Below are 24,307 nucleotides of genomic sequence, written 5' to 3'. Positions count from 1 at the left end.
AACCGTGATCAAGACTTTTTAGTTGAAATGCGTTTGTGTTGCGATGAAATACTTTGAATATCTAACTTCTGGAGTGCTGCATATTTCTTTTGGTGACATATATATCAACACATCCACACACATCAACACACACCAACACCTCAACATCCACACACACCCCTCAACATACATATATATCTATTCAGGGTTTATGACTATTGAGGAGTATTCCCTGGAAGAGAACATTCATCTCTAGGTGTAGATAATAAAGAATAATCCAAATCGGCTCCCTGACAAATGAGCACCAGACTAGCAGAGGATTTTTGCAGTGGATTCATGTAATAAAGCACAATTTCCCGAAATCTTCTGATGAATGCACACCTTGAAGTCTGAGAGTGACGCCATCAGCTCGTCCAACTCCCGGGTAGCTGAAGAAGCTGAGATGCGGGTCTGCTGCTGGTTGGGGGTTACACGCTGAGGGCTGCTCACTTCTCCTTGAGACACTGTGATGGCAGGGCTGAAAACGGGAAAAGCAGCACACTGTCATGCACACAGTTTGAGAGCTTAGTCAACGTACAATGTAGAATGACAACACACCCCACATCTTGTAGGAAGCATAAAATTACAACATGAAGCAAAATGTTATCCAAAGATTACCTGAATTATGTAGGCTTCCTCTTCATCTTCATGGAAGAACAGAAAAAGTTACTTACCTTTAATAAGGATTTTTCTGGCTGGATACTCAATCTACCTAAAGATTCCTCATCTGATCAATATTTCCTGATACCGGACTGGACCCAGAAACATTTCATGGCTCTCCCAGGCCAGAAAGGGGTGCTGGTTCCATCTCAGTGCCAGAACCGGCAATGGAGTGATCGCAACAGATCCATGAAGTGCTTACCTGGCGCAATGACCTCCGGACCAGGCCAGCACTCTCCCAGGCAGCTCAGCGTCACTGATGCAGCCTCGAGTCCTCAGCTGCGCAGGGTTCGCGCCTGCAGCCCGCCAGTCTCTAGTTGCTCTTAACTTTTGAACTTCACTCATAGCTTAATTTTTCACTGTGTCACATTGTACTGTGCTTGATCCTTATTGTTTTTCTCCTCTTGATCGTTTTTCCTCTCTTGATTTCATTATTGTACTAATTTCCTCCGCCCGGTTTCCCGCCGCTGCTGCCCCTCCCACCCTGTCACAGCCCCCGCTCCAAACCTCGTATCCCGCCCCCCTCCCCTACTTATGGCGACCGCTGCTGCGACCGGACCGCGACCAGCGCCAGGAACCCTGGTTCTCCCAGGCCCCACTGCTACGACTCCACCACCCTCAATGCACTCAATCCCGGAAGACATACAGACTGCGAAAGATCCACTCCCAACATCACACATGGACCGTTCTCATGCAGACCCTGCCACAGATCCTTCCACATCGACGTAGCCCCCACAACCACCGAAGGCCCGCCTGATGCACGCACCACCGAAACCCTGACGTGCATCCTCCTCAACGTGCGCTCCCGGCACCGGCACGCTGTACAGATCTGGGACCTGACTGATACCCTCTCGCCCGACGTTTCCTTCACAGAAACTTGGACCAACACCACATCCAGCTCAGACATCACCACTGCCATCCCCGACGGCTACAAGATCCAGAGAAAGGACCGCCCCCACCGCCCAGGAGGAGGGCTCGCCATTGCACTCAAGACCCCCCTCCGACTCTCGACATCCAGCATGAGTGACCCCCACTTCAACACAGAACACCTTCACTTCCAGATCCAGAGCAGCCCCAGGACCATGCTACGCGGCACCCTCATCTACAGACCGCGAGAACCTCGCACCCAGTCCGCAACGACCATCGCCGAGCTCGCCGCACCCCACGCCATCACCTCCACGGACTAAATTCTACTCGGGGACCTGAACTTCCACCTCGACAACGGCAACGACCCCGACTCCATCACTCTCCTCGACAACCTCGCTAACCTTGGACTGAAGCAGCTGGTCAACACCCCTACCTTTACTTTACTTTCAACACCACCACCGCACCCAAGCCCGCCCGCACCCGCCACGATGGAACTGGAGCAAGGTCACAGAGGAACACCTCAACACCATCCTCCTCCAAAATCCCCCCAGCACCACGACCGACATCAACGCCGCAGCCACAGAATTTCACCGCTGGATCTCCTGCTGCGCCGACGAGCTCGCACTCCTCCGCCACCACGCCAAACAACGCCCTCTGAAGGCCGCCTGGTTCACCACAGAACTACAAGATGCCAGACACTCCTGCAGATGCTTAGAGAAAAACTGGCGAAACCAGAAAACCACAGAAGCACGGAACAACCACCGGAGCGCCCTGAAGGAATACCACCAGCGCATAAGAGACACCAAACTGACCTTCATAAGAGACAAAATCCAGACCAACGCAACGAACGCCAAGGAACGGTTTAACGTCATATAGCAGTTCACAAAATCCCCCAGCGAAGCCACGGACGTCACATCTTCCCAGGAACTCTGCGGCAAGCTCAGCTCCTACTTCCATCTGAAGATCAAGGTCCTATACGACAACTTCAGTGAACAGACGCCGGACACCACCCCGCCCCCAACCACTGCCAGCAGGCCAACCATCATGACCTGGGATCCCACCACCGAACACATCACCGCAACCATGAAGAAAACCCACTCAGGAGCTCAAATGGACCCCTGCCCACCACACACATTCCACAGGGCCGTCGCCGCACCCGAACTAGGACGGACCATGAACGCCTCCTTCAGATCCGGCATCTGCCCAGCCGACTGGAAGCGGACAGAGGTTAAACCCCTCCTCAAGAAACCAACAGCCGACCCAACGGACCTGAAAAACTACCGGCCTATCTCTCCCCTTCCCTTCGTGGCTTAAGTCACCAAGAGACTCGTAAATGCCCAACTGACCACCTTCATCGAAGACAATTCCATACTAGACGCCTCCCAGTCTGGATTTCGCAGCAACCACAGCACCAAGACCGCCCTCCTCCCCGCCACGGACGACATCTGCATGCTGCTGGACCAGGGACACACTGCAGCCCTCATCCTTCTAGACCTCTCCACATCTTACATCGCACGCTCACAGTCAGACTTCACGACGCAGGGATACGAGGAGCCGCCCTCGACTGGATCCAATCCTTTCTCTACAGCAGAACGCAGAGAGTCAGACTCCCTTCCTTCCTCTCCAAACCCACCGATATCAACTGTGGAGTTCCCCAATGATCATCGCTCAGCCCCACGCTCTTCAACATCTACATGACCCCCTTGCCGCCATCATCAGACAGCATGGGCTTAGCATTGTATCCTACGCCGACTACACTCAGCTCATATTCTCTCTTACAAAGACTCCCGAAGACACCAGCATCTGCTTACAGGAAGGGATGAAGAACGTAACCGCCTGGATGAAAGACAGCTGCCTGAAGCTCAACTCAGAGAAGACCGAGGTCCTCATGCTCGGACCCTGCACCTCCGCCTGGGACAACGCCTGGTGGCCCTCGGAAACCCAGCCACCCCTACAGACAACGCACGAAACTCGGCATCATCCTCTACTCCTCCCTCTCCATGGACCGCCAAATCAACGCCGTCGCTTCCACTAGTTTCAACTGCCTGCGCATCTTCCATAAGACCTTCAAATGGAACCCCCCCCCCCCCCCCCTGACTGCAGAAGGACCGTCACCCACGCGCTCATAACCAGCAGACTGGACTACGGCAATGTCCTATAAGCTGGAATCAACAGAACCCTTCTACACAAACTCCAAACTATCCAGAAAGCCGCAGCCAGACTCGTCCTCGGGACACCGCGTCACGAAAACATGACCCAACACCCACGAGACCTCCACTGGCTCCCCCTCAATAAGAGGGTCACCTTCAAACTACTCACCTACGCCTACAAATCCCTCAATAACATCGGACTCAAATACCTCAACGAGAGAGTATCCTTCCACGTACCCAAGAGGAACCTCCGCTCCGCCGACCTCACCCTGGCAGAGGTATCCCGCATCCGCAGAAACAGAACTGGTGGGAGAGCATTCTCCTACATCGCAGCCAAGACCAGGAAGGACCTCAAGACCTGGCTCTTCGACTGATCCGGAGTAGCGCCCCCCCCCCCCCCTCCCCCTAGCGCCTTGAGACCCTCACAGGTGAGGAGCACGCTTTACAAACCCCAGATTGACTGATTGATTGACATAAGTTTCTCATCCATTTTTTCCGTGCCTTTAGAGGCAGAGATGAGGAAATAATAAGTCTATCTTTGCCATGTAGTGCAACAACTAAAGTTGAACTTTTTATAAAATTTGACCTATTGCAATCTTTTAGAACAGGGAACCAGTGAGGAATCTGCGGGTAGATAAGAGTATGCCCCAGCGAGATGCCTACTGAAAAAAGGTTACTTGTAGTCCTTGTTATGCACTGTAGGAATCTTCATTGAAGTCAAACACTAGAATAGAATTGCATTTAAGTTCATGGCCTAAATTTTTTGAAGCCCTAGGAAATTAACCTAAATGCCCCATGGGGGCTTGCCTCAAGGTGCATCTCCCGTAAGTGCACCTATCTATGTGCTCCTCTCCTCCCCGACGATCGTCCTGATAAATGCCATGGACCCTATTGGGCCATACGGCAGAAACATGTCGATCACACCTACAACGGTGAGGGGAAAGTAATCTCCCCACAGCACAGTTCACTTGTTTTTAGCACCATATAGCTGCCTGTCACATTAAAATTACTTTGGTAACTATAATGGTTTTTAAATCTCACTCACTTCCCACGGGCCCCCACTTAGTTTAGAAGTGCATCCCTGTCGTCAGGTGTATGCCCGCCCGCCCTCCACCAAACCGAGTTTCTGGAGGGCGAGGACTGGTCAATGATGAAGCATGACACCCGGTGGTGTGTGAGACCAGTCCTTCACATTTTGTGAGATAGTCACACTTCTTTGTGCACCTAGGTCACTATTCTGATAGAGGCCCCATTTTGTGTTGAACGTATACAATATAGTGCCATCTGAGACTGTGGAAGGTGATATGGATCTTGACGGAGATTGGAGAAATCTTTTTTTTTTTTAGAAGGAGACTTTTTTTTACCCCCTTGATGAAACTGTTGAACATCAAGGGGATGTTTGAGATATTTTACATTTCCTTAAGAGGTACTCAGAAGTAGGTGTCGACACCAATCTTGGAGACGTTTGTAAAGGCTGTAAATGCTCCTCTGGCTAAGCGTCCAAGGGCACAAAAAAGGGAATCAATGTAAGTGAACCAGAGTGAGCAGTATATGGCTCCAGTGAGGTCAGATCAGCGACGCTTCCAGCACCATATGTGTTGAATATGCTTAAGATTATATTTTTCACAGTAATATTGGTGAATAGTGGTGTTCTTTGGGATACTGTGTGAATATGTGCACAAGATGATACTTCCACAAGCGTCTATTGTCTAGGGTAGACATGGATACCTGAACTTCCCTGCTGTTCAGGGCCAACATTCTGGTTCTCCTAACTGTTTGCTGGGTCTGTCCATTTGTTCGGAGTAGGTGCCCAGAGAAAATCACCATTTTCCTCTGTGTTGGTGGCAGTTGACAACTTTGGCTTTTTTGGGACACATCAGAGGGCAATACACACATTGGTCAATTTGAACTGGTTTGACTTTGGAGACTGCTCTAGAAACATGCATGATGTAAGGAACAAAAATGGAGCTGCACCTCTCCATGATTGGCCTTAGTGCTTGAATTTGCAATAAAATACACTTTTGTTGGCCTAGGTTTTCAACCTGTATCTCAAAATGGCAGAAATATTCCACTTCTATGTCCAGTAAGCTGTAGATCATTTTAGAGCATCCACACAAAGCCGTAATCAAGAACTCCTTCAAGACCAAAAAGAAAGACCTCACTGAAATTTACCAAGTAGCATCTTTCCTCCTTAGAGGAACTGGGTGTGAAACTTATGCAGTTGCAAATAGATCTGTAATCACTACTTGTGTCCACCTGAATGTCAGCTTGCAAGTTTGAATTAATATAGCAATGCATATTAAACATGCATGCAGAACTTAAAGGTGCTGCCTAATTTAAGTCTTGTAATCGAAGATTTCCTCTGGTCTGGGGGAGTGCGCCCTTAGTGTACAATGTAGTTTTTCACTAGCCTGTGTTTGGTAAGAACTGGTTAAGTTATACCTAGGGATCCCCTGCAATGTGGCCATGCCCCTATGTCTTAAAGAGTGTTCTCAATTTTACTGTTTGATTAACACGAAAGAATGTGACAATCATAAGTGCGAATCTTGGGGGTGTCTTTAATGCTACTGTAGTCTTATGGATTTGTTGAATGGAACAACCCATTGTATTACAAGTGTGTGTAGTTCATGGACTCTTCTTAATGCCACCAGGAAGTTGACTTTCCAAGGAAACTCCCTGGTAGCATATTTGCACACTGGCTCAAGTGGAGAGCTCATGAATCTTGAACAAACCACATTTAATTCCCAAGTATGGACACATGATGGTACAATGTCCTTTAGGCCCTCCAGGAATGCCTTAAATACTGGAACACAGAGGGAGAACCCTATTGTTTCCTACTCTAAGAGGGGAAAGGTTTACTCTCATGCAAACCTAAGGCACTGATATATCTTTTCTTAATGTAGATACTATATTACATTTATTTTCATATTAAATGATCAGGCCCCAATCTACTCACCCACTGGCTAATCTGAGTCAGATTTGATCAATGTCAAGCTATTTTTAGGACCTACTGGTCCAATCTGGTGAGTTAACTTGAGCTAGAAAGGAACAGGTGTTTTGTTCTTCATTCAGAAAGTAATTGAGCAATAAAGTTGCATTTATTATTATTTTTTTTTTTACCCATTTGCTGTCTGTTCAAGGACAGAGGTCAAATGTCAGTATGTACTTTTACTATTTGCTGCTTATGTTAACCTGGAAAACGGTGTTTACTTTTCTCTTACTTCAGTTAGAGGATTTTGTCAAGTGAGCTGTCCAACAATAACAGTGAAATAAAAGTCTGTAGGATGTCAGGTTTTTTTTCTAACACAAAATTTAAATAGCTGGAAAATTATTAGTATAAATATTTCTAAACATATCAGGAATTACGAAAGTAATTTTTTTGTGTAATTCAGAAGTGTGACGCAAACAAAGATTTAAATAAGAGCAAAACAAATCATAACATTACTTGGTGTTAATATTTGGAGAAACTGGATTTCCCAACATTATTATTTGTACACTGAATAGTTTTCTCAGTAAAATCGCATGTCAGCAGGAAATTTTGGGGCTACTTCAATGGAAAATGTGCCGATTGTAAATGACAGTGTGCTACCACTTCATGCTTTAGTTATGTGTTTATTAAAAGGGATAGTTTTTAAACATGATTTGAGAAACATCCCTGCCCCCTTCCTGATGACAATGCTGTTAATGAACTAAGAGGCAAGTCAGGAGTCATGTGTATCCTCTATGTGGCTAGATTTCTATTATATATGTTGCAAAGGTTTAGTCTATTAAATCAAACAGAAGAGTTTTTTGAACAGCAGACATGGTGAACTTGCGTATTTGAAGAGGCTCTCATATGTGATAAAGAAGAAAATGGCATCTTTGTGAATAAAATATTTGCCCCGGATAACATAATTTTAAACCAGTTTATGGGTCAACAGCAGTTCAGCTAGGTCGAGTAGATTTTTTAAGTCACTAGACCTGCAGGTCTGGTAATATTTTTATGATTTTTTGAGGCCTGATGAATGGCACAATATAGTGCTTGCCTCCCTTGCTCTCTAAGGCCACCACTAGTTATATTATTCTATATGGAGCTGCTTGATTACTTACAGCTCTGCACAGATTTCATCTATGTCATTTATTTCGATCTACCAGAAATCCTTATTTATGCGGTCAGGCTGTTCAGTTGGATCTCTTTTGAATTGGGATGAATTCGGTTTGGCTTTGCAAATCCCAGCTTTTGCATGGATCCTCCCCTCAGATCCATCTGGTTCTCTGTGGATTGCCCAAAGGGATTTCAACTGATCCTGCTTTGTTCTCCAGGGATCCACTTTTATGATACTCCCAAACGTCACTAATTTTTTCAGAATACTGAGGGGATTGTTGGTCTGTGCACAATCTTTGCAGACCATTTAATATATTGTACAAAAACACATAGGCCACACTAGGATGGAACTAGTGAGGTGCCTTGTTTTCCAAAACGGCCTCACTCTAGAACTTCCCCTGGGCTCGTATTAAAGCTCAGGACTATGCCCCTTGTATTGAACATCTATAATAATAGTTATACTAGTCCGGGGAACATCCATAGGTGGCTTTACACCAGAGGTGCTTTCCATTACTCACAGTGGGCTGAGCTTAACTCCCATTCCTGAGAACCTGCATAATAAAGATTGACTCCTGGTACTCACACTGGGCTTGGAACAGAGCTCTCCAACTCATCCAGGAGGCTCTCCACGCTTGGCCGTACATCCTCAATACCACGTCCTCCATTCCGCTTTGGTTTTTCCTTTGCCATAGAGTTTTTGACTCCAGTGAGATGTGCACTGTCTGTAATATTGTGGTGTGGCACTGTGCCAGCAGCTGATTGTGGAGGACTCCGGCAGACATCATCTATAAATAGAGGAACAAAATATATTAGAGTATAAAACCTGCACTGGAGAAACTATGTACAACAAAATATCAAATAATCCATCCTAAAAATCATCTTTTGCCCTTGAACTAACCCAATTTTGAGTCTTGCAGAATCAGCTTCGCTCCCTGCTATACTTTTTAGAAATCTGACCTCTGGGGCCACATACTCTCTTTGTTCACATTCAACGTCTACCTCTTCTTCAGGATCCTAATTCACTTGGCATGCCATTTTTAGACTTTATCCTGCCTCTCTCTCTTTTTGCATCTCTGGAATGGTGAGAACAAACGGCTCTGCACTGTGGAAATTAAGTACCCTTGTGTTATTTTGTTTCCTGACCAGCTGACCCATGATCCAGACACTGGGATTTACATTTTGGTCTCAGTTGCCAACTAGAAAATATCTGGTTTTATAGGTTGTGAATCCAGGTTTCCTTTGGATAGAGGGTTATTTAAAAAAAGTTTAGGAGATTTTTTCAGCAGCCTGAGCTCAAACACTCTGAATTGCTCTCCCATGCTACCCTTCTGCCTGTCAACTTTAGCCATTGAAGAACCCTACTCATAGTAAAGTACTATAGCCAAAGGAAGCCATTGTCTGAGCAACCTTGGCAGTGCCAAGCATGTAGAAGGGGGCTTAATAAAATTACAAACTTGCCCGCAAGTTATACAGAGCACCTTACTGTTTTTCAAAATAATCTGGCATCTCGATGAACATTAAAGCCTCCTACTGAGTTGCTGAATGGCCATTAAGCCGTAATAAATGAGCATACGGGGTTAACATTTATGCACCAAGGCAAAATCCCATTGCACAATGGTGCCTTGAAGTATGTTAAAACAGGCACGGAGGCTCAACCAAAATGAAGAGCAAACCGCATCACAGACCTTTCCCTGGGTATAGATCTATCTTTTAGAAAAGCTTTGGATGGAGTGGTCGTAAAGCATTACTGGCACACCCCTCACCAATACTGTTGCAGAAGCCTTGGCCTAGGAGGAATGAGACTGGAAACCTTTTGGGGTTGCTTCTCGCTCTTTAAAAAAAAAATATATATATATATATATATATATATATATATATATATATATATATAGCGCGACTCAAATCATCGGGTATCAGAGCGCTTTACATGCGCACCAGTTTCGTTACATGAGGACACATTCATTTTTGTTAGGCTTGGGGAGATTAAGTGATTTGCCCAGAATCACAGGATGTTGAGCGTCGTTGCAGAGACTCGAAACCGGTACCCCAGCTTCAAGGTCGACAGCTCTAGACGTAAGGCAGAGTGTAGCAGATTTTGATGTAAAGAATGCTTTAAATTATCATGGTTGTGGTATCTTGGAATGTTGGGCTAAGAGGGTTCTATGGGACTACAGGTTCCATGGGTCGACAGTTGAGAGGAGACCCACGGAGCTGGTAGGTAGAGGAGGTGTTACACTGTAAATCTTAAATAAATCAGTTTGTAAGCCTTTGAAATACAGAACTTTTCTACATTGGTAAGGAGCTAGATTACACTGGACCAAGAACGCCTCAACACCTCGTTTGGGTATTAGCGGTGCCAGAAGGAGGAGATTGAAATTTTGCTGAATGGCGATCTCCAGCGATTTTGCGGTGGATGCAGCGGTGGTGGTTGCGGCAGTGATTAAATGAGGGTGCAGGGAGAATGATCTATTATCATGAGTGGAACATTTTACCAATTTACTCACCAACGTAATATAGGGATGTTCGAGTGCAGCGCAAAACCAACATCTGTTCTGTGACGCTGCCCCTGAGCGCAGCGCTTATTCTCCTTGAGGCAGCAACGACATAAGATTGCTGATACTCCTGAAAGAGTTGTGGGACACACAGTCCCTCTTTCAATCGGAGCGAGGTGCAGGCTCTATGATGTGGTGCTTCAGGGAGGTAAGTGATTGGTAAGTGATTGGGTATTGGATGCACTCTAGGCTTGCATCTCTGCCAATGAGGGTCTTGATCTCTCCTGCTACCGGAGGAAGAAGGTGTTATCTGATTGGCTGGGCGTCATGGGACTAAGATCAATCAGGGGTTGAACTGTATGTCACAGCTTGCCTTATTGACCCTGGACATGTTGGACGAAAGACCCTAGGTATTTACTGGTTGCCACAAAGAATCTCCTCAGTATTTATGCAGTGATGCTGTGGCGCTCGGGGGAGCTTCTTCTGCTGTATGATAACCTGACTTACTGCTTCCCCGGCTGACTGATCACTCGAATTGCGACAACGTGCACTGAACTCTTCTTAGGTGGAACAAACATTCATAAAGGTGTAGTGAGGTTATGGATTCACTGCGTAAATTGCTAAGTTAACATAAGTTAGTATAAGCTTGACTGCCATGTCATGGATCTTGTAACTGCTGCAACTAGACATGTGGCTACTGCAGACTTGCCCGCTTCATCAGCCAAGCTATTGCCGACAGCATGTGTGCCAAACACATTGATGGCCAAGAGTATGTATAACGTGTGAGTGGACATGTTGTTTAAGATCTGCCACTCGAACCCAAAGCATGCTTAATTGTGCTGCCTTTGAAATCACGATAGTCATTCTGTGACCAAAAGAATAAGTTGTCATTGAAAGCTTGAGCTCAGTAATAAGAATCACTTACAATTAGAGTATTCACATTAGGCTCGGCAAACTCTAGTGCAAGCACCAAAGCGCGTAGCTCGGCCAATTGGGCGGTACAGTCTCCTAGTTCTTGTGTATGCACAACACTGGACTTGAACTCACCGTTCACCATGGTACCTGCCACAATTGCACAGGCTGCGGAATACGCATGCTTAGAAACGGTGGCCGGTTGCGCTGAACCATCGGTGTAAATGATACTATTGTACTCCTCTAGTAGGTGCATAGACAGAGGAGGAGGATGAACAAATTCATACTGCAAGAACTCCTGTGTCTGGAGCGCGGAGTCAAAGATGACATCCGGCAACATCAAAGAAGTAGCCCACTGTATCCAACGAGGATGTAAAGTCTTGGAGTTTGGTACACTTGCCTTTGTCACTGCTTCAAGTGCAGGGTACGGTGTTACCACTAGAATGCGTTTTCCCTGTGCTAGTGCGCGTTCATTCAGGATCGCCATCTGCACAGCTGTAAAGACTTATAAGCAATAGGTACTGTGTCACCTTCATTAAATGTCAAGTAAATGAAACCCACAGCTCCTGGTACAACTCTTATAACCATGTTTGCGTTATCACGTGTTAACAAGTGTTTAGATGCAAGAAGATCAGATTGCAAAGATTGCAGGATAGCTGAATGTTCCGAAAGCCAGCAGGCTTTTGAAAAGGTTGGTTGTATCAAGGTATAAAGAGGCTTGATACACTGGGCATATTCGCGAATGGAAGTACGACCGAAGTTTAGAAATCCCAGCAATGATTGTAGTTTTTTCAGTGTTGTCGGGGGATCTCAAACGTGCGCATTTCTCCAGAAAGTGAGGGGCCAAGCCTCTACCTTCGTTATTGAGCTCATAACCCAAGAACAACACCGTGTACTCTGCAATGTGTGATTTTGAAAAGTTGAATTTGTAATCGTAGTCCGCAAACAAAACAATGATGCGTTCGACTCTGCAGAGATTCGGCCATAATTCGTCGTCCATGAGATAAATATCATCAACGTACGAGTACGCATCTGGGTCTATGCTAACAAAGAGACTACACGTGCTACGGAAACATCTGGGCTGTTTTTATAGCCCATAGCTAAACGCCGAAATTGTTTTTGTTTACCACCGACTGTAAAGGCGGTCCATTGACTGCATGTCGGCGACAGATTGTGACTAAAAAAAAGTAATTGGCAATGTAAAGTGTAGTTTTATATTTTTTACGAACAAGACTGTCTACAAGAGCAGAACTATGGGTATTCGGCACCGCAAAAGTACGACAATGAGAGTTCAAATGTCGATAATCCAAAACTATGCGGTAAGACCCATTGGGTTTGGTAATGGTAAAAAGAGGGTTATTCATTGGTGACACACATGTCTCAATCACTCCTTTATACTCTAGTTGTGTTAGAATCTCAGAAACTGGAGCTTTTGCTTCCCGTCGGAGGAGATATTGGGGTTGCGGCTGAGGCATAGACCGCAATGGTATCTCATGGGGTGGGGAGTCTTTATCCCATCCCACATGCGTATGGTACAGAGCCGGTCGCACCAAATCCCACTCTTCCGCAAAGGACTGTGCATGCTCCTTGGAGCCATTACGTGAAAAACTCAAAAGCATCACATCCTCCCCTTTAGGAGCAGCAAGAACAAATGGTGGTGGCCATTCCGTCTCTGCTAATAAAACATCGTAAGAAGGTCAGATTTCCCCCCAAAAAATCCCTTTAATGACACGCTGTACGTCACCTTCAATTAAAAGAACTATGTCATATAGTCTGTCAGGGGGAGCCACTCGAGTGTCAGCGGTTTCAACTGTAATGAAAGTATCAGTTGCTGTCACCTCCAGAAATGGACGCAGTGCTTGCCGCACTATTGTAACCTCCACTGCGCTCTCTAGCAGCGTTACTGCCCATGTTAAATTCAGGAGGCGAGTTCTCACAGTCTCCCATGTCGCTCACATGAGAACCTCCTACCTTTCATTTCTATTGCTGTACTCTGAGGCTGTGTCTGAACAGTGTGTTCAAGGTAAAAAAAACAATATGCTCCGTTAATCTGCTGTTGGTCAGTCCCACGCATGTTAGACATAATACTGCCACAGGTTCACTACTGAAAATCCGGTGCTTTTAATATTGCATGGTAGGCATGTTAAGACACTCAAAGAAAACCTTTCAGAGGAGAAGAGCTGTGTTTGTCCTGAGATGTAAATCTTTGCATCTAAACCTGGAGGAATGGGGTCCCCCTGACAAAGCCCAGAGGTCTTCTTTAGTTTTTATAAACTAGTTCCTAGCACGGGGAGGGTGGCAAGGCACATTAGGCCTTTTTTTCCACTAGCTTTATAAAATGATCTCCCCGTTCATATTTTATGGAATTGTAACAATGCTCACTATACTGAGTTTATGCATTTTGCTGCTAGTATTGGTTCGTGTACTGCACTATAGAGCACGTTTGTTAAAATAAACATTTGAACTATACTGCGTCTCTGATTACTTATGTTGTGGACAAGTATGAGTAAGTTGGCGAAAGAGTGTTCTTGCTCCTGAGATTACTGAGAGAGTGAATTACTTGTTCTAGGATGTCTAATCATTGGTAGCTTCGCAGTAGTACGGAGAACGAATGAGACACTATAGCTAGTCGGATAGGGGTTCCGGGCACTAAGGTGGGTTTTTGGTACACCACTATACACCGAGGTCCTGGTTTCCTGCGCGTAGTTCTGTATATGTGCAGAATCCCTGCAACAAAGGAGAGTTTGTTTTGAGCTTTTGTGTTCAAGTAAGAGTGGGATGCTCAGGTGCCGAACTGGGTACTGCTGAAAGCAACTGGGGTATCAATTTGGGTATCGGTGAGTTGTACAACTACAGCTAGACATGGGTGCCGAATTGGATACCGGCGGTCATGGAAGTGACTTGTTTTTTAAATGGCTGTGTGGATTTAAGTAATTACAAGGAAGGAACGGGGAGTGTGTGTGTGTTGATCGGGTTAATAATGCAGAACATTGCACCACCACAATTTTTTTAAATATATTTTTAATATAATATATACCTAGGTAACCAGTATTGAAATGTGCACACTATGCAGGGTGTATGGCACATCTTTAAGTGCTGAAATAAAGACCTTTTTTCTTCTGCACTGTTTGGGGCCTGAGGATCAAGATGTGTGTAAACACCTTCCAGACTTGAAGGATGTTGAAGCGGAAGGCCTGAATGAGTTTAATATCTGCATTAAAAAGTTGGACAAACATGTTTTGCTTCAGGTTAGCAGAATCCTAGAAAGATCATTGGCGCCGCGGCCAGGGCGACTGACTCCGGAATCTGGGGATCACGGTTCGATCCCCAGCGCTGGCGGCAGTTTAGCCCAGCACCATGTGACTCTGGGCAATAGCTTGCTTAATCTTCCCGACGGCCCCCAGCGCCTAGAAACCCTTACGGGTGAGTGGTCGCGCTTTACAAATGTGGACAAATGAGGATTATCATTTTGGAAAGCGAGACCAAAGATCATAGGAATCGGTAGAGAGCTATGTGACAGATTTATGTAAACTGGCATTAGCTTGTAACTTTGAGAGGGCATTAGAGCAGCGAATTAGCGATAAGCTTATGTTGGGTTGTAACAGAGAAAGTATGGGAAGAACTCTGGCAAAAACGACAGCATTCCCTTGGGTGTCTGGGCGTGATAAGAAGAGAGAATAAATGCATGGAAGGAACACATCCATAGTGTAGGTACAGTGAAGAACATTCTTTTGCAGGGAAATGTTTCAGATGTGGATTGGTCGGGCACATGGAGAATGATAAAAAGTGTTCAGCATGGGGAGCTGTGTGCAAGGCATGTGGGAGCAAAGACCACTATGCAAAAAGAATTGTAGATCTCAGAGTAAAAACCACTGGGTTAGAGGTAGAGGTGAAGGATGAGGGTGGAAAAGGTGAATATGATGATCTGCAGATAGTCCTACAGGTACAGAGTCGCAGGACAAGCAGTCCAGAGTAGTAAGAATGTTGTTCGATTCAGGAGTAAAAATCTCACTGGTTCTGAGAGTATTTTATGGAGAAAATTTGGCTAACATGGTTAAGTTATATAAGCCGGACATCAAACTGCTAGCGCATGAGGGCCAACATATCAAATTGGTGGGTTATTTCTTGGATGAATTAGAGTACAAAGGACCCATTGCGGCAGGCAAAATGTATGTCTCTTGCAAAGAGGATAGTATAATCAGCTAGTTTCACCAGGGAGATTTAGAAGTGATGTTGGATCTGGTTAGCTCATCTCCAATTATCTTGTGGAGGAAGCTGCCTGTTTATCCTAGTGAGATATAAAGTTAGTTTAAAGTTGGTGTAGTTCAGGAGGGTCGATCTGAACAGAAGGATATTTGGGATTGGGAATTTAACGATGTATTTAGTGACAAGTTGGGATGCTTAACTGACTATGCACATGAGATTGTGTTGAAAGGCGATGCATCACCAGTGACACGTACGGGCCGAGGAGTTCCAGTTTCCATGGGACAGACTGAAGAACGATGGCATTATTGAGGAAGTAATAGCTTTGGAATGTGTGTCACCAGTGGTTTTGGCTGGTAAGGCTTCGGGTAAAATTAGGTTTTGTGTGGCCTTCAGAGGGTTAAACAAAAGCATCTTCTTCCCAATATAACGGATATGTTGCGGCAGTTAGAAGGTGCTATGGTGTTCTCCACGTTAGATCTGAGATCCCTATATCAAGTTGGAGAGGTGATCTACTGAGCTTAAGGCTTTCATCACTCCAATTTGCGTGCATACATTCACAAGGATGCTTTCTGGTTTGATCTCAGCGGCCTCAGCTCTTCAGGTGGCTATGGAAAACGTGTTGGGTGATTTGGCGGGTGTTAAAATCTACCAGGATGATACGCTTGTGTTCGGAACCACACAGGAGGAACAGGATGTTCTGTTGAGGTTGGTGCATGAAAAGTTTAGGAAAAGGTGTCTCACACTACAGGAGAACAACACACACTGAACTGTAAAGACAATGAGTATTTGAGACATAGATTATCAGAGGATGGAGTGAAGCCCAATGATAAGGTGGAAGACACTATAAGCAAGTTAGCTCTTCCAGAGAGTAAAGAGGATTTGATCACATGTTTGGAGATGGCTGATTACTACAATATGTGTATTCCTTCATTTGGTGGTCGTTTATACAATATGAGGAAAATACTAAATAATTGAGTGAAGTTTACATCGTCTACACAGTTTGGATTGGAATTTGAGGACTTTGTTCCCATTTTTTTTATTTGCAACACAATAATAACAATTACACATTAATACATCAGGAATTCTCAATCATCTTTTTTACATACGGGAGGGGAAAGAATAATAAAAAGGAAATCCAAGTTGATTTATGCTACCGGCCAATTTACCCAGTCTTTTATAAGAAAGGGAAAAAAGAAAAGAATCCCAAGAAAAGAGAAATAGGTTCATTCTAAAACCATTTTTCCTTCCATCTATAAATTGGTTCCCAAATACGCCTGCCAAGCTTTCTTCCATTTCAACCCTTTCTCTCGAATATTCCTTTTTCTAAATTAAAGATGGAGAGAAGCCTAGCAAGCCATTGCTGAAATGAAGCCATCTTATCAAGCCACGCAGAGGCAATACAGATTCTCATCACGAACATAGCCAGAAAGATAAAATAATGAGACTGATCTTGCATGTTCTCACCATTAAACCCCAAAAGAATTAATTCAGGAGTTAATGCTAATTTTAAATTTAAACTTTGGTCCAGGAATTTCCCAGTTGCCTTTGCTAATGTTTCATGTTGTGGGCAGGATGAGAACATATGAATTATATCTGCTTCAGTTCTATTACAGCGAGGGCAACTAGTCCCTTCTTGTCCCCCCACTGTGCTATCTTAGCCAGCATATAATACAATGAAAATGTTGTTTTAAAATATTGGGTTTGCAGCCCTGCTGAGTACAAAATGGTCTGTCCTAGAGATAACGACTCAGAAAATATCTCTTAATTTATATTAAGTTTATCCGCCCATTTTTGCCCATGCTTCTCTATATCGTCCTGTTTTAGAATGGATAATTCGGAGTAAATTCCCCTAATGGTATATTTCTACATGTCTCTTACAGCCTCAATTGTTTTAACTTCATTGAAGCCAGTCAATCCCTTTTTTTACTTTCCAAAAAACTCCGTACTTGAAGATATTTAAAAAAAATGCTAGTATCCAGTCCAAATTTGGCCTGAATCTCTCCAAACGTTCGAATTCCCTCAGGCCCAGTGAGATCACCCACTTTCTGTAACCCGTGCCTCTCCCACTCTAACATTACACCATCCGAGAAAATTCCAGGAAACAGTGTTTCTATACATTGGGGTATAAAAATTAATTCTGCCTAATCCAGTTTTTCTTTTAAATGCAGACCAGATCTTAAAAACTGCATTTAATGTTTTAAATCTTGTTTTTTAATAATAACTAGGTTCACTATATTTCAATAGGCAGTTCTGTGCTTCCTCCCCTAATAATAGTTTGTAAACATCTGGGAGACCTGCTTTTATCCATGGGTCTTCGATGGTCCCGCCTAGTAGACCCCGCATATATTGAAAAGCAGCAGCCCAATAATACATTCTAAAATCTGGGACCGCCCAACCTCCCCTTTCCCGTGGTAGCGTCACGTACCTTAAGGCTCTCCTTGTTTTCCCATGTGCCCAGATAAACCTATTCAGGATATTCTCCAAGGTTAAAAACCACTGTTTCTCAAATTCAAGCGGGATAGCCCTAACGAAGTACAGCACTTTGGGTAAAAAGACCAACTTTATCACATTGCACCGGCCTACAATGGACAAGTGGAGGTTATGTATCCTATCAAAATCTTTTTTAGTCTTCTGAATTACTGGGGTCATATTTCTTTCTACCAGCTGTTCCAGGTTAGATGTAATGGAGATGCCCAAGTATGTTGCTGCATCAGTGACCCGGGAGTCCTCCAATTCCACCTTCCCATTCTTTACTACCTGCATCTTCTGTCGATTCAGTGCTTAGCCCGAAATTAATCCAAATACCTGAGCTTCCTTCTCTATTGCAGCCAATGCTGTGCAAGGATCGGGGGTTACCACTGAGACATCATCCGCGTAGGTTAAAATGTTAGTTTCTAACCTGTGGAATCTCATTGGTTTAATTACATTATTAGCAACCATTTTCCGCATCAAAGGGTCGATGTATAATGCAAATAACAGAAGCGAACAGGGACAGCCCTGCCTAGTGCCCAGTGCGATTGTTATTGGTGCAGTAAGCCCCCCCATTCAGTCTTAGTTGTGCTATAGGTGCTTTGTACAAAGCATGTATCGCTCCAAGAAAGGAGTTACAGAAACCATACCATTTCAAAACCATCCACAGGAAGTCCCAGGAGACCCTATCAAATGGTTTCTCGGCATCTAGCAGTATTAGAGCCATAGGATCTCCTGAGACCTCAGCAGCGTCAAACAATGTTATGACCCTACGTGTATGGTCAGTTGTTCCCCTCCCGCGCCAACACAGGTTTATTTCTGGGTGAATCACTTTCCCGATAACGTAATTCAAACGAGACGCCAAAGCCTTAGAAAGTATTTTAGTATCACTATTCATTAGCGCGATTGGTCTATAAGAGCCTGGCTCTCTAGGTGGCTTATCCTTTTTTAGAAAAATTTTATTAACTGCCCCACCCCAGGACTCGGGAACCGAGTTCCCCTGCTGAGCTTGTCGAACAGTATTTACTAAATCTGGCCCAATTACATTAAGAAAAGTTTTATAAAATTCAAATGGGATCTGGTCTGGGCCGACTGCCTTACCAGAAGGGAGGCTACTAATTATACCATAAACCTCATCCATGGTCAAAGTTCCATGTCTTCAGAGGGTATGCACTGTATAGGTATATCCCTCAAATACTCTAAAATCAGACTCTCCTCCCCTCGTTGTTCCTTACAGTATAATTTTTCATAGCCTTGTCGAAATACTTATCACATTTCTGGAGTATTCCTAACTAGGTTTCCACTAACGTCTAAGATTTCGAGGAGCTCTCCTGCCGCTGTTTTTTTTCTCAGTCGTGCTGCCAAGACATGACCAACTCGTTCGCTATACTCATAGCATAGCTCCTTCTTACCCAGGAATCTCTCCGCTGCCTTGGCTGCGGTGATTTCTCCAATCTCCGCCTTGGCATTTGCTAGCTTTAGTTGTATATTGTCTGAGGAGACACCTAATGTCAGGGCTGCTGTAAGCTCCTCTTCCACTTCCATTAAATTTTAGTACCGCATTCTCTCTTGCTGTGCCTCTTTCTTTTGCCGATGCAGACTAAAACTTAACGTCTCCCCCCTCACCCCAGCCTTAAACGCATTCCATACAACCCCCAAACTTGTGCTCCCCCTAATAATATCCCCAAACCCCTTTATCCAGTTATTCATATGTGCCACATATTCTTGATCCTTTAAAAGTTTTCTATCAAATGACCAAGTCCGCTCTAATCTCTCTACCCGTGTAAAAGTTACTGCTAGTATTAGGGGATTATGGTCTGAAATAACCCTTGGATGTTTCTCTATTTTGCAGTTTACAAGTACCTGGTGTGAGGCAAAGAAATAATCTAATCGAACAACTAATTTGTGAAAAGTACTTCCCGGGTCCGTAGGCCTCAAGTGCATCCACACATCAGTAAGACCGTTATTCTGCACTAAATTATTAAGAGCATTAAAAACCTTTCTCTTTCGGCCCGAATAATTGTGACCCGCTTCCCCACAAAGTCCACCCAGACCATTAAGATTAAAATCACCACACAATATAATGGGGGTTGGCCAGAATGTAAGTTCAGTATCCAAAAATTGAAAAAGCTCTGATCGTCCCCAGTTGAGCCATATATTGAGCACACAGTAAAAGTAACCCCTTGAAACGTACATTCAACAATAGCCCAGCGACCCCACCTATCAGATTGGCTTCTCTTAAAGAAAGATATCCCCCCGCTGTGAAAGAATAGCCACCCTCTTGTTCTACCCTCCTGTCTGGTATTAACAAGAAGCCTATACCCCAGTTGTTCCATAATACTCCCTCTAGTGCCCTCAATGTGAGTCTCCTGTAGACATATAATATCAGCCTTAAGATTTTTTAACACTTCAGCTGCTCTTTGTCTCTTACCCTGGTCATTCAGACCACATATATTCATTGAAATTATTTGTATACTCATTAACTATACAGGAGTAATTTACTGATCATGATATTACCTTTATTATATGTTTGAATTTTGTATATCAACCAAGCATTTTCAATTTCCCATTTTGTCAAAATACTCAAGTGCAGTGTTGCCCCTCCTACCCCTCACTGTGCCCGCCATCCCACTTCCCCCTACCACCCCTCCCGTTGGTGTGCCCTACAACTCTCCTGCCTCGCCTCCCCTTGCATCTGTTTTAAGGTGGAGTCAACCAGGTCGAGTGATGGTGAATCAGTAGTTTCAGTGATTTTGTTTATAGAGTTTACAGAGTTGGCTGGACCCCCCTGGGCAAGAGCACGTGTACAATCAGTCATATACTTGACTAGTGGAAGAATAGTCCCATTTTAATTTACGGGCTGTGGCTGTATCTGATTTGGAAGGACTGATTCTTGCCTTGCTTCAGCATGAATTTTATTTCTCTGCCCCTCTGGAGCAAAAGAAGAATCCCCAGAATAAGTCTCGGCAGCAGAGTTTCCCTCGCTAAAAATGAAGTTGTTGGTGTCGTCAGTTAGGGAGAAAGACTTGTCTCCAGAATAGGCTTAGACCACATTATAGCCGATTTTAAACCAGCGCCCCCGCCCAGAGGCCAAATTAACCCAGAAGCATCAGGGATTCAAGTTAATTGGTTGTCTTTACCTTGTTCCTTAGGTTCTATCCCAAGCAGAGACCCAGTCAGGTCAGGTACATCGCTCCCAGCGGCGACTGCAGCACTTAGTAATGCCTCTTGTATGACCCGATTGTCAGCCCCTTCCACCGCTGCTCCCAGTTCCGGTTCGGACTGTTGGTGTGATTGAGGCAACATTGCATCTCCGGGGGCAGAAGCAGAGGAGGCTCGGTCTCTCCGGCATCCTCCATTAACCAGGGACCTGTAGCGTCTACCGTGCCACTAACTGAGGCTGGTAGAAAGACCTCCGCAATGGAGGGCTGGCACGAAGCACCATCTGAATTGTTTGTTTGTGGCTTATGCCGCCCATCCGATACTCCGTCCCGCGCCTTCAGTCCAACCTCTGTTTTCTTTCCTCCGTGTCGGAGTTGTGCGAAGCCGCGTCCCGCTGGAGCTCCTGCAGTTGCTCCTTCCTTCGGCTTCGTGGTTTTGGGAGCCATCGCGCTTCTGCGGTCGGCGTTTCTCCGGCGTGCACTCCCCTCAATTGAGATCCAAGCAGCGCTTCAGCTGTGAAAAGCAATTGGCTTATAGTGACCACACCGTCATCCGCTCCACTCAACATGTATGCACAGAAATCACCCAATGATTACACTGACACATTGGTTATGGGTGAAGAACTGCTGCAGGTTTATTTCATACATATAAGTATGACGATAGAGTGGGTTATCTTACGGGCGATCCAGGGCAAGCAGCCCCTCGCTGCTCCGCCCGCCTTGCGAGCCAGCACGCACGGTGGGTAGATGCCCGGCAGTGCGGCACATTTTTCAGATCCTCCTTTGGATCACGTGATCTGTGTAATACTCCCGCCCCTTTTAACGGGGGCGGAGCGTGTTATGGCACACCCCCGGTTGGTCAGGCCCCCCAACCACCCGAAGGACTAACGGGGCGCCGTCGCGGTCTTCCCAGAACCTCCTTCGGCTCCCGGACCTTGGCTCGGGCACCCTTACTGTGCCGGACAGGGGTACCCTTACTGTACCGCCTACGCCGGTAGTATGACACACAAACCCAGGCCTTCCACATGTCTCATAAACGCTCAGGCTGCTGACTTCCCTGTAGAGACTAAGCTGCCACTATGACTGACTTGCAGAAACATTACCCCAGCTGTTTCAGAATAGCAAGGCTAAAGATGAAAGGCAACAGCATCTCTGGACTTAAGCGTGGAACTCACAATAATAAATACCTTCAAGATGTTATGTATGACACACAAACCCAGGCCTTCAGCTGGTCTCAAAACAGCTCAGGCTGCTGACTTTTCTGTATAGACTAAGCTGCCACTAGGACTGTGATTTGAAAGAAACATTACACCAGCTGTTTTCGAATAGCAAGGCAAAGATGAAAGACAGCCGCATCTCTTGACTCAAGCGTGGAACTCGCAATAATAACACTGGTAGACCAATTTCCGTGTTACACCTTTCTACAAGCTGACCATTGCGTTATGGTTGAGACTGGGTTATAGGCTGAACCTTTGACATATTTGTACTCCTGCCACCACGATAACACATATATATATATATACATATACATATACATATATATATATATACACACCCTCCCTTATCCTGTTGCACCACTTGAGACACATAACTTCGTCACTTCGTCCCTACAGGCATGGAACTACTGCCAAAGAGATTCCCCCCTAGTACCGGATAACCCTAATAAATGCTGGATTTTGGGACAAAGATACCAGACAACCTATGTAAAGGGCCTTCCAGTGTGTGTGAACCCATGTCATTGCGATTAGTAACTGTTGCTCTGTTTGAGCTAAAAACATGCGACTTTATTCATTTAATCATTTAATCAGCAAAGCATGCTGGAGATTAAGGAATATGCGGCCGGCCCAAGGATATACAAAATGAGCCACGGCATTGCATGGTTCCAGAGACATGGCTGAGTGGAGCGGCCTCACGACTTTTGTGACCGTGCAGTGCAGGGACAACTGCCCCGCAAAATTTAATTTAACTGTCAACACAAAGATGAAGCCCTACATGTGTACACATGAAAAGCTGATGTATTGCCAGTGGCGCAGGAGTCTCATGTAGGTATTAGACTGGTTGCTGCGTTTTGCGTAAAGGGGGTTTGCCCATAAAAGTCTCTAAAATTATCATTTTCATGACTTGAAGTTGTATAAAACCAACAGCCCTCAAACAACACTGCATAAGGACATACGAAATGTGGGTTTTTATTCCTATTAAGTGCGTGCCTATGCACGATGATGCTGGGCCGATACCGAAGGCAGTTGGTACTGGTGCACCACAATGCAAACTTGCCTGTATCACAAGAAACCCTTCCCCAACATGGACATACACACACCCGCCTCTCTAGTGTCCTGCAATATCAGCTCTTCCGAATCCGGCTAACGAAAACTACCATCGGCCAAAGCTAAAACTAGTAAAAACTAGACCCATTGTGCGTCCCAATGCTGGTCATGCCTAAATTGCAACCGCAGAGGTTAGAAATCGGCCGCCAGGCACTGTATAATTATGCGAGAGCCCCACCACATTGTCTGAATATTCCTGGCCGCCCCACAAGGAAGATTACGTTACGTTAGGACTGATGTCTTCTTCTATTTGCTGGTAGAAATGGTATTTCACAGGAGAAAAGGGGCAGACCTTAGCTCATTTTCCCAGTTGTGTACCCGCCGATGCATCACAATACACGCCTGAAGCTAAAATACTGGAATGGGGTAAACCTGCCCTTAATTGTAGAAATTACTCGCACCTGCACCCAAACGTGACGAGAAGGGAATGAAAAAATGTTGTAAAACAGAAAATTTGCAGGAGAGAAGCTGTGATTACCAAAGATTGGATGCATGCTTCTCACTGCTTTGAATACACTTTCTGGATGGGGTACTAATGTCCTCTTGGCATTTCTGCGGCCTGTAAAACGGTGTAACTGTTCCCCAACTGAAACCCTCCCCCTACGGGATAACATTAAACTAAACAATGACTGGCTGCGATATAACTCACACTCGCAGGAAGCAGATCGTGCTGCGCAGAAGGTGGTGCCTCTGCAAGGCTGCCCGGGAGGGTGGGGGATGAGTTTACACAGATTTGGGGCGCTAAACATGGGAAACCCAGGCCCTCCAAGGCCAAAGCCCGGTCTGCCAACCCACCCGCGCACCAAACAGGAGCCAGCACCATCAAACCACGATGCCTCTCCCCACGCTGCGCCCGACCGGCGCGACATGCGGGACAGGAGTCGGCGCCATCATATCTATAGCGCGAACTCGCCCCAAAGGTATTGAAGCGCTGTGCCGGCGCACCGATTAAAACGACACATTC

The 24,307-nt window shown here is 45.3% G+C and overlaps 1 protein-coding gene across 2 annotated transcripts in view; it reads right to left on the bottom strand.

Moving 5' to 3' along the window:
* The window catches only part of PXN (paxillin), a 339,773-nt gene that overhangs the window by 102,172 nt on the left and 213,294 nt on the right, over window positions 1-24,307 (bottom strand). For both annotated transcript variants that reach the window (XM_085634086.1, XM_085634087.1), the window contains exons 5-6: window positions 8,363-8,564; window positions 361-496 (exon numbers count right to left, since the gene is read on the bottom strand). In XM_085634086.1, coding sequence (XP_085490212.1) covers window positions 361-496; window positions 8,363-8,564 — 338 coding nt within the window. The remainder of the gene's footprint in view (window positions 1-360; window positions 497-8,362; window positions 8,565-24,307) is intronic.

Source organism: Triturus cristatus, chromosome 11 (genome assembly GCF_964204655.1).
Source record: "Triturus cristatus chromosome 11, aTriCri1.1, whole genome shotgun sequence".
Lineage (NCBI taxonomy): Eukaryota > Metazoa > Chordata > Amphibia > Caudata > Salamandridae > Triturus > Triturus cristatus.
The sequence above is the reverse complement of the archived record's forward strand: the minus strand, read 5'-3'. Positions and strand labels throughout refer to the sequence as shown.